Below are 19,223 nucleotides of genomic sequence, written 5' to 3'. Positions count from 1 at the left end.
ACCTCACCCCCTCAGCTCAGCACTGTGGAAGGGAAGGAAGGGCACTGTTCTAGTGCTCCCTGGCTTCTAGCTTGAGCCACTGCAGGCATGTACCTGCATTTTTTCAGTCCAGAGGGGATGTTTGTATGGTTACAAACTGATTCAGCCTAGGCAGGTTAGACTAACCTTCAAAGATTGAATTGATTCAGGCTCAGGCTTTTTGAATGGCTACCCCTAGCCTGTGTGGATAATTTTAAAGTCACCTTGCTGCCTAGAGCTACTCAGAACCAGATACAAATCAAGCTCAACTAATTGAGTAAGCAACCAGAAACTTTTGCACACACCCCCATCCACAAGGCCCACCAATGCAGCACATTTTGTTTTAGCCAGATGGGCATAATTGGTTGTTTGAGCTACATTTGGTCAGCTTACTAGATGCTAACCATCAATCAGCCTCACACCTAGTACTAAATGACCACCTGGGGTTACTAGGGATAACAGCCACAAATTGTTAGAGAGAAGGTTCAGGCTGGACGTCAGGAGACATTACTTTACAGTTAGGGTTGCCAGGCTCTGGAATAGGTTCCCAAGTGAGGTGGTGCTCTCTCCTACCTTGGGGGTCTTCAAGAGGAGGCCGGACAGATATTTGGCTGGGGTGATGTGATCCCAGCACCCGTTCCTGCCCAGGGCCTGATGATCTGTTTAAGTCCCTTCCAACCCTAAGTACTATGATACTTTCCACACAGCCAGAACCAACAAGCCTATGCTACCTGTGTAGTAGTACCCAACTCCTAAATCTGGCTAAGTCTTAATGATCTGACCTGGACACTTAGGAGCCCAAGTCTCACTGACCTTCAATAAGACTCAGGAGCCTAAGGAGAGTATAAAACCTTGGCTAGTCAACTTTCTAGATGACAAAGATAAATGTAGTAGTAAGCAGTAAGGACAGGTCACTATGTCTGAATCAGCTGAATCATCACATATTACTACACTGGTGGGGAAAACAGGATGCAGACTATACTACTGGATAAGATACGTTTGAAAAAGCACAGACTCGGAAGCACTCTGGGTTTACAGCTAACCACCTGAATACGAACTCCAAGTATAAGGGCATGTCTGTGTTAGAAGGGTCTAATGCAATCCTGCAATAGATAAAAGGGGACTACCAAGTAGAAGTAAGTGATCTTGTCCCTGCAACAGTATTCCAACAGTGTACTCAATTTTAATATCCACAGTTCAAGGAGGATGTGAAAATATTGGAGATGGTTTAAAGGAAGGCTACAAAATAGTTGACAAACTGGAAAAACAAGTCTGATGATGTAGTACACAAAGAACCCAACCTATTCAGCTTATCAAAAGGTAAAGTTGAGATTCACCTCTGGTACAGTGACGTGATCACTGTGTGCACATACTTAAAAATAAAAAGAGTTCTATTGACTGCATATGTAAGAACAGGCTTGATCTCCTAGTAATCTGTTCTGTCCTTAGAGTATTAGAATCTTTGAAATGCAGCTAAATTAGATAATTAAACTAAGGGTCCCTAGTATGAGATAAAGCACCAACCCCAGCTTAGTTTCTCTCACAATCAAAAGATGCTGACCTACTTTCAAGGAACGTCTACTCAAAATCGTAAGAGTGAGCTTGCTTCAGTGAGGTGTGCACTTTGTTTTGGTTTTTTTAATTAAGGTATCCACAGGTAGCTGAAGAGTTCTTGCTCAATAGCCATTCCTTCTCCGAACAAAGGGTTTCATCCTGAAAGAGTTTAGCACCTGCAACTAATTGACATCAAGGTGTATGGTGTGTTACAAAGACAACGTAATGGCTTGTTCACACTATAGACATTTGGCAGAGACCATTTTGGTGCCAAAAATGGTTTGCCCTTGTCTACATCAACAACTAAAACCATTTTAAGTGCTGGTTCCCACCTATTATCAAGCAATTTTTTATTTATTTTTTTTTGGCACTATGTACAGGTGCCTGGAGTCTAAGCCAGACATCTCAGCTGGATCTTCCGTTCACAGGAAAGTCTTCAGAACAACTGGAAAATGACCAAAAACCCATGAGCCATTTTATTATTCCTCTTAAATTTCCCCATAGACACAGATTGGTTCAGAAATATTTTACCCAAGATTTAATTAAAACAGTCTGAGCTGAGTTATGTTATCTTGTTCAAACCAGCTCAGTATACAAGAGTCCATTTTTCAGTCTATAAACCTAAAAGTCTGGCATGCGTAGAATTGGAGACATGATAAGAGAAGGCTCTGGGAAAGAGAGGAAGATCGTTTCATACTTGCGTAACACTAGAAAGCCTTTACTGATTTCTTCTACCTGTTATTCTAACCATAAAAACAAACATAGTATATATGTGCAAAGTAACTGAAATAATAGAATGTCCGAACAGGAATTAAAGAGATTGTGGAAATGCTTATTAGTTCCAGCTTATACCATAGGACAGCCTGCCCCTCTACCTCCTGAACAGGAAAACTTGTTCTTACTATTGAAGGTAACAGAAAAATTCCAGTATTTTAAAAAAAGGAGGTCTCTAACAAAGGAGTCCCATTATTATTTCTATACCAAATTGAAGGTCAAAGTGAGAAGTCATACATTGCTAGCATGGGTATGTCACATACCACATACTAAATTATGTATCCCAATTTATGACATTTTGAAGAGAGTGGGGATGGAGGGGGGAAGATGTCAGCACGCATGCTGCTAAGCTCTTACACAGCATACTATCCAATTTTTACCCCGCTACTAGTATTAACTCATACATTGAGTTGTTCATGAGCTCAAGACTAGCATTCCACAGATGCAAGCATCAGTTTAATACTATTCTTTTGTGTATACATACATATACACATACATATGTGTGTGTAATAAATGCACAAGAAAAACCATAAGAATTATTTTTAACCACTTGTTACAATGATTCTTAAGTGATGGCCAGTTTAACAGATGTTACGCCTCTTAAAATGCCTCATTTAAAACTACATTGGCTTCTCAGCTCATCATTTTTAACCTTATTTATCATTACCTTGAATCTTGCTGTGGGCTAGTTATAGCTTCCACCCCCATGTTTAGTCACTTAGGGACGCTGGATAGTAAAAATTCTTACATTTAATGCCTTTCTGCTTCTAATTTTTTCATCTTCCTGAAGCTGACTTTCTTCACAACAAACACGCCATCTCTTTTTTGCATTACTGTGCTATGAAGCAGTTTGCCCTTGGTGAAGTTTAACTAGAAGCAGGATAAGTGAGTACATATATTTCCACTTCAATATTCACACATCATTTGGTGAATGCCTTTCCTTCTTTATTTATATAACAGGGTTTTAACATAGCATTTCAGCTGTCCCAAAGCAATGCAATATACCATCATACAGAAGACAGGGTAGAATCACACCTTACAGACCAACTAGATTAAAGATGCATAAGTTTTCCTAAGCTACAACTCGCTTGCTACCCCTGGCCAGCCTATGGCCCCATGTCATCCAGCAAGCAGGGGTCCCCACAGGTCTGGAAATTTGGTGGTGGAAGAGCAGTAGCACCCTCCACACTCCCACTGACAAATTTCTGGATGCCTGGGGAACCCTGGGCCCTGAGCTCAGGATTCGGCAACTGATCCTAGTTTACAGGGCTGGTCACCAGGCTCCCAGGACCTGGTGTCCAGCATGCTGAGGCAAGAGAGGGGCCAGTGCCAGGCCCCTGGGCCCAATCTTGGTGTGTTAAGCTTGATCCAACCTAGTGACCAGCCCCACCCCACTCATCTGGCCCAGAATTAGTCTACAGAAGACAGAACTCCTCCCTCGTCATCAGCAATCCCTCACAGTTGAGGATGATTGTCTTCCCCAATTGCTTTATCTGTGGGGCCAAAGATGGCCGACGAGGCCAACCTGGGATCAGACTCAGTTGCAACTTGGGCACGTGTTTCTGTGTAGCACTACCTTACCACATGCCGGACTTCAGACTAACACAGTCTCTCTCCCTGTGCATATTATCCTGCCATCAGATGCATGCAAAACTGGTAGCACTGAAGGCAGGACATTCAACTCTAAGATAGAGAAGAGTTTTGCAATGCCCTCTGTTAACTCCCTTAGTCCAAGAACTACTGATCATCAATGCCCGAGTGCTGAACTGTATTTGACTGTAGTGTAGTAGCCTTAAAAACTCCCACAGAATTTGAGAGGAATATTTGTCAGAGATGCTTTCATTCTCAGACAGTTTCTTTTAGTGAAGTAAGTCCAAATTTAAAATAATAATAATAATAATAATAAACACCCTCAAACAACTGCACTTTGGATGCTTGCTCAGGGGCCTGATGAATCAAATGCAGCCTAAAATGTCACAAGGATTAGCGTCCTTTACTCCCACATTAAAGGTCCATCTCCCATTTCCTCCCCACCCCAAACTTAATTTAGAAAAGGGAACTACTTGGTTTATTTTTGATAAAGGATTGATGATTTACTTCAGATATGGATTAGAATGCTTCATTTACACACCTAGCTGTGCCCCATCATCATAACGTAAAGAGAGGAGGCTAGGAAATGCTGCTGTCCCATAATAGCAATAGCAGTGATAACACCACCAGCATAACAAATGCAGGCTCAGACTAAAGCAATTGCTAAGAATGTGGTAACTCTTTCTAATGCTAATTTGATCATTAATGCATGAGATCAAGGATTCTATTTGACTTCTCTAATGCAGCAGAGTATCCATTTCTTATCTGACAGATAGCAAGGGTCTGATCCATTTCACCATTTAATCCTGTCCTGTAACTCATCTGAAGCTTTAGCTGAACTAATTTCATTGCTGAAGTTACTTTTCTAAATGTTGAACAGTATTTATGAAAACATAAGAAAACAAATACTAACAAAGAAGGAAATATTTTTTTCCTGGCTAGGCCATCTTCCCCTCCAAGCTGTTGATGCTGGTATACGGCCTCTCCTAAATTTTACCAAATTGTTACACTTTTTCTACGGAACATCCCAGCCACAAGTTAGTTAAACAAAAAGTCAATAAACCCCACTGTTTTAAATGTGAACAGCTGCATTTTACTGAAGTCATTAACCTTATTCCAATTTATACTGCTATGTTATTCAGAAAAAATGTTCTTCTCAATCACAAAAAAGAGTAAAACAAGCAGTAGTTTTGCTCATTAAAAATCAAAATATTAGAGAATGGATTTAAAAAAGTCTTTATGTTGCCAAAGATGCAAATAGATGGTACCAGTACATCAAACTCGTGTCAGAAGAGAAATCCGAGAGCCAATCATGCAAAGTACAATTAAAAACAAAATGCAAAAATGTATGGCCTGCTTTGTCCAGATTGACAAGCATATGCTAAGAGTCAAAAACAGCACCCCAAAGTCTGAGGATTAGCTTTTACTCTTGACTTGGTTGGGGCAGATGTCAGAAACTCAGAACAGCCTTCTCACCAAAATAAATAATAAAAGGAAAAGGGACTTTACAAACAAGGTCAGTCCAGTTGCCCACTTGAGTATATGAAGTTCAGTAAGTAAACCACTTCATAGACGGAAAGCTGGTACATCCTGTTGAGACAGCTGGTCATCACAGCAAAGTGTATTCATCTGTCAGCTATCTACTGTTTTTTCATTGCTGTGGGACACGTTAGCTCACAAGGAAAAGTTCTGATGGACAACCAGATGGATTATTACAAGGCCAATAGAACAAAAGAAAGAAGGAGCTAGCAGCAGGAACCTAATTAATGTTGACCTCAACTTTCTATTACTGTACCACACAGCTAGCAGTCTGCTTCCCTCGGAGAGATGCCAATGTCACTCTACCAAAGCCAACCAGGATTGCCTGGTTTCTCCTACATAGGCTTGCAATAGCACTTGACAGAGGTACACAGTGAAAGACATTCTGGGATTCAACAGCACTAACTGCTTTTTCCAGTCTTCCCACTTCGTTTTTTGTTCCATTAATCTGGTTGTGGCATCTACCCATCTTCTACAACTGTCTTAGGGCTTATCTATACATGGAAATAACCTCTCCTAAATAACACCATAACTTGACAAGACCTTGGTCTCACTTACAAACTTTCTATGGCTGGAATTTCAGGTATTGGAGAAACTGTATCAATCTACATTTTTTCTTAACTGCCATGCGTAGTCTTTTGATGCTATTCTGTTCACTGCACTTCAATCACAGCAGTAGCATAGCATTTACCAGGTATGCACAAAACACCATAGGGAAAGACTTGTTAGTTCCACAGTCAAACTAAAATTAAAACGTTACTGCTCATTCACAGAATACCACGGTCTAGGTATTTCATCACTATATTTCAAAGTACCTTACAATGAAGGCAAGTGCAACTGGTCCCATTTTGCACAGGCCCCATTTACTCAAGCATAGGGAAGCAAAGCAACCTGTCCAAGTTACCCAGTAGGACAATGTGACAAGTACATAGAAAGAAGGAAGGGTAGATCTGCACCTTTACAGACTAATAAAATCAGGGCATGAACTTTTGTAAGCAGAGGGTTTCCTTCATCAGATTCTGTGAAGGGACTGCAGGAAGCAGAGCTGCTAAATAGAGAACAATGATTAGAATACAAAGGGTAGGGAAGGTGGGGAGAAAAAGGAGGGTGCATGGCCCAAGACAGGTAAGGTAGGTAGGAGAGAGAAAAAAAAAGCAGTTAATCCATTGAGGGACACAGGGCTTATAGGAAAAGTTCATTCAGGTAGGAGCATAAGAATCCAGTCTTGGTTTAAACCAGTGGTTTTCAGCCTTTTCAGGTTTCAGGCACCACTCCTTAGGCTTAAGCCTCTTACAAAAAGCCAGGCCTTAGTTTTCACTCCATACCTGTCTACAGAAAAAAGTAATAAGAGAAAATCTGCTGCGAAGTACTCAGAAAGACCACAACAGATCAGAATGCTTTTAATATTACAGATCGCTGTTTGAAGTCTCTGGATTTATCTTGTCAATCACAGCTGCACACCTACCAATGCTGGCACTGAGTGGCGTCCCACCATGGCACCCTGTCTGAGAATCACAGGTTTAGACCATACTTAATCTAGCCTGTAGATGATTTCTTGTTTGGCAGTTTCCTGTTCAAATTCATTTTTAAAGGTCTGCCATCTAAGAACAGCCATTCTGAGGTCAGTGATGGGATGTCTAAGGAAGTTAGAGTCAACAAACATACACTGACAAATCAACAGTGAAGCAAGTGAACCTCAAAACTAGTTTAAAAAAACAAAACAAAAAAAACTGTTTCTAACCAGGGTAAATTTCACTAAAAATTTACCTAGGACAATTCCTCCTGACCAAAGAGCAACTAAACAAGAGAAAAAGGACCAAAACAGAGTAGTGCAGACTTTCTCTCCTACCCACCATACTACAGGAAGTATTGTGCAGACAATTACAACATAAAACATTTAAAGACAACCATACCTGTATGAAGTTGAACCCTCCCTACGACTCCTTCTACCAGACCAAGACAAATAGGATTCCAAGCCAGAAGAAGGTCAGTGGCTGCAAGGAGGGGTGAGAAAAAGGAGGTAATTAAAAAAAATCTGAAGCATAAAAGTTGACACAGTATTACAGATCTAACAAGTTACATGTTCAGGAATTTTTATAATACCATTGCTTTTATCATCAAAATATAACAGTCTTTAAAAACAGCCAGCCCGAAAGATTCCAACTTACCAAAATAGGATAAATTTCACCCAGAACAGTCAGTTGGTTTCTTTCCAAACCTCATGACTACAGTTTAAAATGCATGCCTCAAAAATTTTCAACATGCAGTAATGAATAATCACCAGCTTTTACAGTAAATATACCCCTCTGATTTCAAAAATAACAAACATCTTAGTTAATTCTAAGAATACTGAAGTTTAAGATTTTAGATTTTGTATTAGTTGTGCTAACACCCCTCGGGTTTTTTTAAATGCCTCTAGTAGTCAGGCAAGTATGCCAACGCAACAGCCAAGTACCTATGAGTTAGAAAGTCACATCATTCTGTCTTGTTATAATGATATGATGGGACAATATTTTCATATTTTATCATGGCTAACTGACCAAAATCTTTCAAATCAGATGATCCAATATCAGACTCTGATATCAATGTGAATATTACAGTGTAATTAAATAAGACAGTTATAGCTATAGAAACAAGGATGTTAGGCCATTTACTCAGTTGGATGGTTATTATAGGAACACCTGCAATAAAATATAGTTATAAAACTGAATTGACAATCCCTTATGTCTACAAAAGTACTAAAGTCCAAACATTGTACAGCAAAGGTGTGGACACAAGAATGTTTGGAGCCCTTTTTAAAAGGGCAAGGGAAGCAGCTGGTACACTCCAATTGGCATGTGGGAATGAGCTGCAAATGATTCAAATGCAGCAAACCCCCTCCAACTTTAATCCTAAAGGAAGGAATGTTAAAACTTGAGGGTTTACTTCATTTGAAGCATTCTCACCTCATTCCCACATACCAATTACGATGCACCAGCTGCTGCCCTCTTGAAATATTCCCCTTTAGAAAAAGGCTCCAAGCGTGGTGTGCCCACACCCTTTTCTCCTGGTTTTAATTTAGAGCTGTCCTTTATTAACAGATACATTTTTATTCTTGTCTCAATCATTCCCAGTAGCTTACACAAAATAAGTTAGTTTGCACCATATCCAATTTATCTATTTCCCTTGCTATTACATGGAGTGCACTGTTGAAAGCCAGCATTTCATTTGCATTTAAGGACATTCTTCTCAAACTGCATTAGTAAATCGCATATGGTAACAAATGTCTCACTTTATAAATACTGCTTTACAAAATGGCACTCATAGTCAAAGCCAAACTTTTTATTTTACCCCAAAATTCTCAAGTACAACACAGGGTTTTGAAGGCTTATCCTCCATTTCCTTTCAACCTGGCACCATTTATGTAGAAATAGAATTTAACAAGTTCCATAATTAGGACTGACATCCCTGATAGGATTTTCAATCCCTAGTTAAAATCTGATCACACACCTTCCACACAAACGAGGACTAAGCTGCATCTCCAAGACTACAGACACTGCATTTGTCCCAGGATTAGCCATTATATGCCAGGACAAAATGTGACCAATTCCAATATCCATGCCCACTGTCCCAGGATAAATCCTAAAACGGTTCACCAGATAAAAAACAACATTTTGATCTTGGGACATTGCACAGTGCATCTAAACAGTTATCCCAGGATTGCATCACTGAATCCATAGCAGAACGGCAGCACTGCATTTAGCCACTGAGGCAAAGTACAGACAGTCAAAAAGCCCGAGGCAGAGTCGATTCAATCTACGCAGTTTCCTCTAAACTGCAAGGACTGAACTGATAAGTAACTGAACTGAGTTTCAGTTTTCATTTGGGAAAGGCAGGGGGAGACCCGTGCTGAACCTGGCGGGGAAGTGCATCTCCCAGTCAGCTGGCCATTGCCAGCCCAGCCAAGTGGGGCCATCCAGGCCTGGCTCCCCAGTACATGCCACCAACCCCCTGCTGTTCCCCCACTCCAGGGGTTGAGGAGCCCCCTGGTCCAGGTGCTAGCTCACCTTGGGGAGCCTCCTCCTGAAGGGGTTCCCAAGCCTGGGGCATCCCCAGGGAGCTGAGGAGAATTCTTCCCCTCCCAAACCTCACAGTTGCTAAGCTCAGCCCTGCCAGTCTCATGAACAGCCTGGGGCATCCTCTCGGGGCAGAATTCTGTGTAGAGCCTGGCTAGGGGGTCTGGCTGTCTGTTCCCCTGCCCTTCCCCATGGGCTGATGGATGTAGGCAGGAAGCAGGCTAGGGAGCAGAGGGGTGGGGCAGCCCCTGTTCCACTGAAGCAGACAGCACAGCCCAGGGCTGCAAAGCTTCCTGGGATGCTGGGGGACCGTGAGTTAACTTGAACCAGCAAGGGATCTGGGACAGAAGAAGTTCCATAAACTGGTTTGACCGAAATCACTTAAGTCTGATACTACATCCAACCAGATTTACCTTAAACCAGTTTTGCCCATTCTGAAAGTGGTTTATATATACTGAAAGTCTGTTCCATTACAGGTTTAAACCAATTTCTGATCACTTAAACCAGTTTGTGTGTAACTTCTGTCTCTGGACCCTGATTAGAAGGGTGACATACGTACATGCCAATCCCAGGATATTTCTGTTGCAGGACAAAACCCAAGCAGAACTAATCCAAGGACAAATGCAACATCTCTTCCTAGCTCAGTAGACTTTGTCTATCAACAATCCACACTACTCTGTCCAAGTCAGCTGACAGCAGCTCAGAAGTTATTTAGGGTCACTGTCTCCTGCTTACCCTTCACACTTACTGGGTAAGTCTAGCTATAATGAAGAAGAGGAAGTAGTTGAAGAGGGAGGCAGGCAGGGTCAAGTATAGACTTTTTGAAGTTGGAGAGACTAAAGAATGCTCGTATTGCTTTAAAAGAAAAATAAAACGAGCCACAGGAAAGCAAGAGATTAAAGAGGTCAGTGAGGGAAGAGAGAGCAAAGGAGATCAGAGGGAATAAAGTCACTGGGAGAGATGGAGGAGCCATAAAAGAACACTTGAGAAATTCCTACCCCTGCAAGGTGAGGAAGGAAAAGGTTGAAGAAGGAAAAGTTCATGGTATTTTCTAAAGTTTATTTTGAAATGCGCGAGATAGGCAAACTGTGTATAGCGACAGGTGTGACGACATGAAGATGGGAGGGTCCAATAAGCAAGTCAGAAGGACACAAGAAGTCTGTGGGGTTGCAATTATGGTGAAGAAGTAAGGGTTTTTTGCTAAAAAGATGACAATCGAAAACAGGAAAAACATGTTCAAAAGGAAGAACATTAGTTTTGTCTAGGGACTTGCTAGAGATGCTCCATGGCTGAAGAGCCAGAGCAGAGGAAGCCGACAGACATACCCTACCAAGATTCAAAATGGAGGACATTTTCCTAGTTATATGTTCGTTTTTACTTTCTCTCGCACACAAAAAAAAAAAAAAAAACTAATTAAAAAAAAAACAAATCATTCGGATACACAATTTGCACTAACATTTAGCTTTGGGAGTTTTTTTTAAGTTCCGAGCTACTAATTTGTTAAAACTGTACGGAAATGCTCCATTGCAGATTAACATTAAGATGCTGCTTATAAATCTCTGATTTTATTACTTTATAAGATGCAAGTTTACACCTTATCTTTTGCCTAACATCAGGCAATGCCATTTTCTCTGGCATCTCTTCAGTTTTCTACAGCAGCTTCTGACCCCAGATGCTTACAATTTTCTGACTATTGTTATTAATCTAAAACAACTTACTTTCTGCTGCACAGTAATGGCAGAGCATGCCATTCCAACACTTCCATCTATGCTTGTACAGACACTTATCACCATTCCGAAGCATATGAAATACCTTCCCACCCCAGCAAGCTATGGGAAAGTAGGACCAAATAAAGTTTTGCATCTTGCTCAGACAATGCTAAAAATTCAGAATTAATTACCCTAAAATATTCAGATAGTAAGATGCAGATTTCTCTGCTACTAACCTAGAAAAGAGGTCTTTGTCCACAACTTTCATTCTTGGTGAATAACAGGATGACAGTGCCAGTAGGACAACTATCTAGAGAATGTCATCATTGTACAAGGAGAAAGACTGTGCAAGTAATTCAGCCCATTACTACAGGGGGCTTTTATGCTGAATGAAATTAAGTGGTGCGCTTGATTCCATCCCTAATGCATAACAGGGAAGTTTTGCTGAACTGGGACCTTTAAAAATGACGATTTGAAACTAGGACACTTCACTTACAGAGCACTTACGATATTACTGACAGTACACTAAGTAACAAATTGAGGCTTTGCTTGGGGGATAGAGATGGTAACTTAACAGACAATGCAGAGTAAGTATAACTTTTTACATGTAATCTCCCTAAATCTATGTGTTGTTGCTTTTCTTTTTTTTAAAAAAAAAAGCAGGAAAGGAAGACTCCCAGTGTTACAGCTCACTCTTAGTTCCTGTTTTCTTACAAGAACAATCATAATAGTAGAAAGCAGGTTAGGGCTTGTAAATAGCAGTTTTAAAAGTTGGGGAAGTTACTTGCTTGAAAACAGGATCAGAAAATGTGGATGGTAAACAGAAAGAAAACTGTTCCAAAATGTTTCCTTTTCACGCTCCTTGCTGAGCAGCTAGAAAGTGTTAATTTGCAAGAATTATCAGACTGCATTATAGAATGGGTCACACAAAACGCATCAGCAATCATCACAGAAACAAATCCTTATTAACTCTGCTCTCCTATTTTCCACCTTGTAAATGCAAGGTAGTCTCAGGGGTCAATAAATTATCCATTTCCTACCCACACACGTCTACCAGACTCAAAGTCAAGGTTTGATTATAGGCCCATTTTTAGACCCTTAGGATGTTTTTGCAACCCTGCTAAAGGCCACACAGTCCATAACCTCACCTGTACAATTCAGTAAAATATTTATTGTGGTTATTAAGCATGAGTAACAAAAATGAAACTCTCTCAAATCCCAGGCTGAGTTAGCAGGACTGGCAGTGATGTAACATATATGCTACCCTTCAGTCTTTCCCTCCCCTGCTTTTACACACATCTGCCTTCCCCCCCTCCACACACCTATCCCCCCACCCCAGAATATTTTTACACAATGACTTTCAAAACAAAGCAACCAGGAAGCTCATTTAGTAAACCAGGAATGAACAAGTAATTCATGAAATTAGCAGGTCATCAATACAGCTGATAGATATAGCTTACTCGTCTCCTGCAATCAACATTTATGGACGAAATTTTAGAAATACTATAACAAAAAAGTCTGTGATTCCTTTTCAGTAATCATTATCCTTCAGCTAGATTGTCATAACCAACAATACACCCACTTGCTTTTGCAAAACACAATTTACGGAGTGACATTAAAGTCTGTTTCAAGTCATTTCACTTAGAATTCAAACGTGATTACTAAAAATGGAACAAACATTTAGTTTCCTGCTTGCCTTTTTATTATTATTGTAGTACATATCACAAGCTATAATGTAAAAGTCAGATTTATCATTGGCAGTCAATGCCAAGAAAAGAAGAGCAGCAGCCTCAAGGTTTCATTCTAACCGGGTCACATTTTTCACAATGTCTATGCACTCCCTTCTCCCCCTCCCTCCGATTTCCCCAGTTACCCTAAGTTTTTCATAAGTCTGTGAGAATCTTCCTATCAGTGTGCAAAAGCTGTTGCCCCCAGTTAAGGAAAAATGGTCAACTGTTTACTCCACGAAAATGTTCTCTAATCCTCAATGAAAGGTTGGACTTTCGCTTCTAGAATACTGGTTGTCCAAGTACAGTGTTAAATTGATACTGCTACTTATGTTTTAATCGCACCAGATTTTGGTGGACAGTATATTTCAGAATATTCTATTTTCAACTTTTCTGCATGAAAATGAGTCAAGTCTCCAAATTTAAATGCTAGCAAGATTTCAGCTTTGTTTCTCCTATGCCATTATAAAAGTTATCCTATGCAAATTGTTAACTGAATGACTGAGGTAGGGAGTCAAAGTAGCCAAAAGATTATAAAATGCCAAGGGAAAAGCCACTTAAAATTCCTAGAGCTGTCCTGCAGTACCCAATGTAATCTATAAATAGACAATTTTCTTTCGGAAATCCCTTTGCAGATAAGTATTTATCTTCAATATGTGTATATTTCCATAGAATTTATGAGTCTGCATAAATAATGTGAAAACTGGAGTTTATGGCATATGTTTACATTTAACCATAGGAAAAGCAGCTTCTATCACTGTTGGGTTAGGATCACAGCTACATTTCTGTCATCATATTGTCACAGGGATCCTGGATTCCACAAGTATAATGAAATTCTTAACTTGCATAGTAAATTAGAACTGAATTTCATTTTTTGTATATGGTTTACTGCGGAGTCACCAATTCTGCAGCTGACATAGCTTTATTTAGAAAGCACCTCTGCAAATCTGACAATTCTCTTTTTGTAATGGTCAGCAAGGAAGCAGCACTGAAGACAAGCAAGCAGCAGCTGTCTCCTAACATCCTTTCCTCGCATGTAAAAAGCAAACCAGCAGGCATCAAGATAGGCATTTGCTACATGAAACAAATAGAAACTTTTCAGCAAGGAAAAAAAGGACATTAAAATCAAGTTGTGGCTGCCTCTCATCATTATAAATGCATCATCTGAATTCTCCCCATGACTTCCATCTTGTTTACCATAAGAACCATGATTTTTCTTAATTACAAGTCTGACAGTCTCATTCTCGTACATTCCCAGAGCTTCTTAACTGTATTTGGTTCCGGTATATTGCTAGTACTTGCAAAGCAATACAAAAAACTAGTTTATATGTTTTTTAGCAAATAATTCTCCTAAGAAACAAAAATGCAGCAATTATTCACATTCCAGAGAGTTATTTAACTACGCTCCCTGATCTACTCATTTCCCTTGTAAGTCTGACAGAGAACTAACTGGTTTAGAGAGAAAGATGACAATAACTCTTTTAGACTCACTAGAATTCATAGAGTTGTTTGTAAAACTGCCATTTCTAGCTATAGGACTACATTTCAACAACTAGTAAAGTAACTTTAGGACAGGAAGTGGTGTCTACATAGGATTTCAAGAAAAAAGCCCTGTGATTCTAAAAACAGTGGAGACATGAACACCGGCCAGCTGGTGTTTTAACCAACATGTTGCACCGAGGTTGGACAGAACAGATCTCAAACATGAAGATTAAAAAGCCACCTGCAGTCCATTTATCCAGTAGCTCCCACCCCTATTATCATCAGTGAAAGCTTCTGAAAACAACTGGGAAGAAACAAAGCTTGAGGGTCTAGCACTGGGGTTGGCAACAGGGCCGGGGAGGCAGCAGCTGTTTGCAGCCTGCAGCCAGCCCCAGCTCTGGATAGCTGCTGCCAGTTGGGAGCCCAGGCTGCTCCCAGTAGGCAGCTGGGATGCTGCAAGCCCTGATGGGAGCAGCCTGGGCTCCGTGTCTATCAGCAGCTACCCAGAGCTGGGGCAGCTGCAGTCGGGAGGCTACAGACAGCTGCTGCCTCCCCGGCCCCAGCCCCAACAGGTGCAGTGCGGGCAACTGCTGCCTTCTTGGAGCCCGGGGCCGGGGCCGGAGGGCAGCAGCTGTTTGCAGCCTCCCACCTGCAGCCGACCCCAGCTCTGGGGTAGCTGCCAATAGCCATGGAGCCCGGGCTGCTTCCAGGGAAGCCCTGCTGCAAGCAGCCCAGGCTCCATTGCTGTCAGCAGCTACCCAGAACCAGGGCCAGCTGCAAACATCTGCTGCCTCTCCACCCCAGCCCCAGCTGCCTCCCAGACCCAGGAAGGCAGCACATACCACCAAAGCTCCCCGCTGTGCTGCCCTTGCCACTTCTGCAAAGCAGCATTGGAACCTGGTGTGGCAGGGCACAGCGGGGGTAGGGGTGCAGAAAGCTGCCTGCTCCAGGCTCCCTACTGCCGTGCTACACGTCCTGTGTGCACAGGAGCAGCATGGGCAGTAGTGCAGGGTTGTGCCCCTCGCTGCTGCTCCTGCCTGCAGGGGAAGTGTGGCAGGGCAGCAGGAAGCTCGGAGCAGGCAGCTTTCTGCACCCCCCACTGTGCACTGCCACGCCGGGTTCCAACGCTGCTTCGCAGAAGCACTGCCGGTACGTGCTGCCTTCCCGGAGCCTGGGGCCAGAAGGCAGTTGGGGCCGGGGCCGAGAGGCAGCAGGTGTTTGCAGTTGGCCTAGGTCCTGGGTAGCTGCTAACAGCCACAGAGCCCGGCCGGGGGGCAGGGGCTCAGGGTGGGGGCCAAGGGGCACAAGCAGGGCATCCTGCCATGTACCCTCTGCCCCTTCCAAATTAGGCACTGTGGGGGTTTTGAGCACTGCAGACAAAAAACGTTGCCTACCCCTAGTCTAGCAAATGACTTTCAGAAGGGGTGACAAAGCCCTTATCTTACTTTTTATAGTTCAGTGCTTACTTCTTTATTCTTGACCAGAGTTTCCCGTGTGCAAGAACTAATCATTTAGATCAAGGGCTGGCCAGATCTATTGCCCATGTGCTGCAGCAGCAAGGGGGATTCACCTGTGCTGCACAGCACCATGCTGGGACCTTTCCCAAACTATGCTACAGCTGGGCAGCACAGAGAAGTGGCAAAACCATGAAGTGTTGACAACCACTAATTTAGCTAAATTATCTTTCAGTTAGAAGCACGAGGCACCTATACATGTGCCCGATGCCTGTTCCGATGTGTACTAATTACCACTTGTCAGAGGAGACTCGATTAATCAAGCAGCCTCAGTGTCTTGTGTATTCAGTGTCCCCATGCTTCAAAATGGCAGCAGAGTTGCTTTAACTAAAGCTCGTTGAACAAGCTTTATTTAAAGCACCCCCACCACCATTTTGAATACACAAGACACTGTGGGCGCTTTAATTACAGTGGTTCCCAAGAGCCGCTCTAATTAAAGCACCCCCCCACCTCCACCCCAAAGCACATGTAAAGGCTCCCATAGTCAGAGGTTTCACCCAAATATCTACATTTCTAAATCATCTTCAGTGTCTGATTTGCTCCGCCAGCTATGGCATCGCATTGGTGGCTCATGTTCAGTTTGAAGTCTATCACAACCCCCAGGTCTCTCAGCTGTGGTGCTGGCAAACGTAGCACTGCCAAGCCTGTAAGTGTGTTGCGGATTATTTCTTCCCAGATGGAGCACTTTATAGATATTTGACTTAATCTGGGACAATTCTACCTTGAGCAGGGGGCTGGACTAGAGTACTTCCAGCATTATTATTCTCTGAGTTTATGCAAGAAGAGCCCAGGGAATACGTATGATTCCACCCCAGGGTTTGACTTCAATGATAGCAGAGTTACAGTATTACAGTCACTGTGTACAGCCAGAATGACTTGCATCTGACTTTGAACTCTGAGAAAGATAATTTTTCTCTCTCTTTTTCAGTAGGTCCCTTGGATGGAAACACATGTACTCCCAAAAGGAGTGGCATTGCATCCTACTGCTTCCAGACCAAGAGAAAGGTGTGACAGGGCAGCCAAGGAAGCAGGAGCACTAAAAACAACGGGTTGGGTACACACATTACACTTAATGCACTTTAAGCGCACAGAAAGCGCTTTACAGGCATAACACAATAAACGATCGTGGCACGTAAAACACTTCAAAATGGCAGATCCTGCTCAACTTAACCCTAGATGGATGTGTACCAACCTAAAGTGCTTTCTGTTAAGTGTTTTATGAAATGTCTGGGCCAGATCCCATTGAGGGTTAACTTGGAGCACAGGATCTCTGCCATCCCAGGCAGGGCTGCACTCTAGCCTTGGGCAGAGCTCCTGGGCTCTGCCTGAGTGCCAGGCTGGCCTCAGCCGGCACTGACCCGAGTCAGTGACTGCCTCTGATCTCAGCCCTGTGCACAGCCTGGATGTGGGGGCAGAGGCAGGAGGGGGAGCTCTGTCCCAGCAGCCAGGGGGTAGAAATGGAAGGCCTGTCAACCCCACACTCACCACCAAGGAAAGTGCAAGCGACCAGGTAGATAGGACAGGGCTATAGGCAAGCGGGGGGCAGTATTCAGGAGCAGGACAGGCAGGTGAGAATGGGTTCATGGGGTGGTGACAGCACAGGGCCAGAGTCCAGGGCAGAGCTGCAATCTGGTGCCCATGTGGCCCTGTGACGGGCATAGGCTCCATGTGTAGGAGCGGATCGTGGTTATGCCCTGGGCCCCAGCCCCGCTTTGTCACAGCCCCAGGATCCCAAGTCCCAGCACCACTTGCCTGCTACACTCCCAAATGCTGCTTCCTGCCTGCCCACAGCCCCATCCCAGCCACCCAGCCAAGCACGAACAGAGCCACTTAGGCAATTTCAGTGAGCTACTGCATGGGAGGGGTGCTGACCCAGCCAAAGACGCTCAGGAGACAAGCTTTGCCCCAACAGACACTGCCGTCCAAAAAACCCAATCTGACATGTTTGGGGTATATGGGCACCAAAAGTGAAACATAAAAAGTAGTACTGATGAGGAAAGATTTTTGCAGGAAAGTTTAAGCAAAAATTAAGGTGGAGCTGCATTCAGTTCTGACAGTTGCAAAATTAGTCATTCGCCCCATTTGGTATCAAGTTCCATCGTCCTGGCCCCCCTCCTGTGAAGACGCCATCTGCTACAATCGACATGAACACAAACTATGAGCTGTGCAGAATTTTTTAGGTTTACACAAATATAAAGTTTCTGCTGAAAAAAATCCAGTGAGCTTGTTATAGGCATTAAAAAATATCAGCGACTGGAATCAGAAAAGTAAGACAAATGCAAGTTAGCAATAAGGCATTTAAACACTGAAGCAAACCACCAAAAACAAATAAATAAATCACTAGATCCCTTCATAATCTTCAAACCAAAATATTATGCCTTACTGGCAGATACAGCTTAGTCAAAATGACAGTTATTGGAAAAGACTTCCTTTTATTCAGTGATTTGGTTTATTACACAATATTTTCAATTTTGTACAGAGAGATCAAATTAAAGAAGGTGGGATAACAATGAAACATTTTAATAGTTCACACCTATTGATAAATGCATTTCAAAACCTAAAAAAAATAAGCACATTACTCACCACTGTACCAGAGGCAACATTCAAGTTACATTAGTAAGCACTGTTAACTCTAGAACGAGCTTTAAAAGTACAAAATTTAAAATATTTTAAAGCTGTTCTTCAGATTTAAAAATAGAAAAAGGAACAAAATGATTAGAAAGAGAAAAGTGTTTTACAGGAAAAAGTTTCCTTCAGAGCCCAAACTGATGAAATCCCAGCTGTCTGTGTATCCACGGACCACTACCCTTATTTCTAGTCAACCCAACAAAGAATGGTCTCCAAACAGTCAGGAATTTGGGAATTTAAGAATTCCCATGTGAAACAACATAGCTTCTTTTCAACATTGTCTAGTGGGATGCCTGCCACCAGTGCCTTTGCCAGGGCATTTTCCCACAGCTGTGCTCAAACAGCAGATCTCTGCATGTTATTTAATCCAAAGACTTGTAGTGTTTTGATTTTTCCCTTTTAAGGGGAGAGAGACAAATGTCACCACAAATAAGCAATCCCCCACCATATCTGCCAAGCAAAACAAAAGCTGGTGAAATAAAACCTAAAAATCTCAGACAGGAACCTGCCAGGGAGCTGAATGGCTGCTACCCAGAACAGCTAAGATTTCTCGTGGGCAGGGTCATCCCTGGGGGGTGGGGGGCGCGAATTGAGGCAACCACCCCAGGCCCTGCACTTGGGGGGGGGGGGGGG

At 42.5% G+C, this 19,223-nt stretch overlaps 1 protein-coding gene across 1 annotated transcript in view; it reads right to left on the bottom strand.

Moving 5' to 3' along the window:
* INPP5F (inositol polyphosphate-5-phosphatase F) overlaps positions 1-19,223 on the bottom strand; it is a 120,628-nt gene that overhangs the window by 62,265 nt on the left and 39,140 nt on the right. Inside the window, exon 2 of the mRNA XM_019502916.1 lies at positions 7,389-7,469. Coding sequence (XP_019358461.1) covers positions 7,389-7,469 — 81 coding nt within the window. The remainder of the gene's footprint in view (positions 1-7,388; positions 7,470-19,223) is intronic.

Source organism: Gavialis gangeticus, unplaced genomic scaffold (genome assembly GCF_001723915.1).
Source record: "Gavialis gangeticus isolate Ggan-Ray unplaced genomic scaffold, GavGan_comp1, whole genome shotgun sequence".
Taxonomy (NCBI): domain Eukaryota; kingdom Metazoa; phylum Chordata; order Crocodylia; family Gavialidae; genus Gavialis; species Gavialis gangeticus.
The sequence above is the reverse complement of the archived record's forward strand: the minus strand, read 5'-3'. Positions and strand labels throughout refer to the sequence as shown.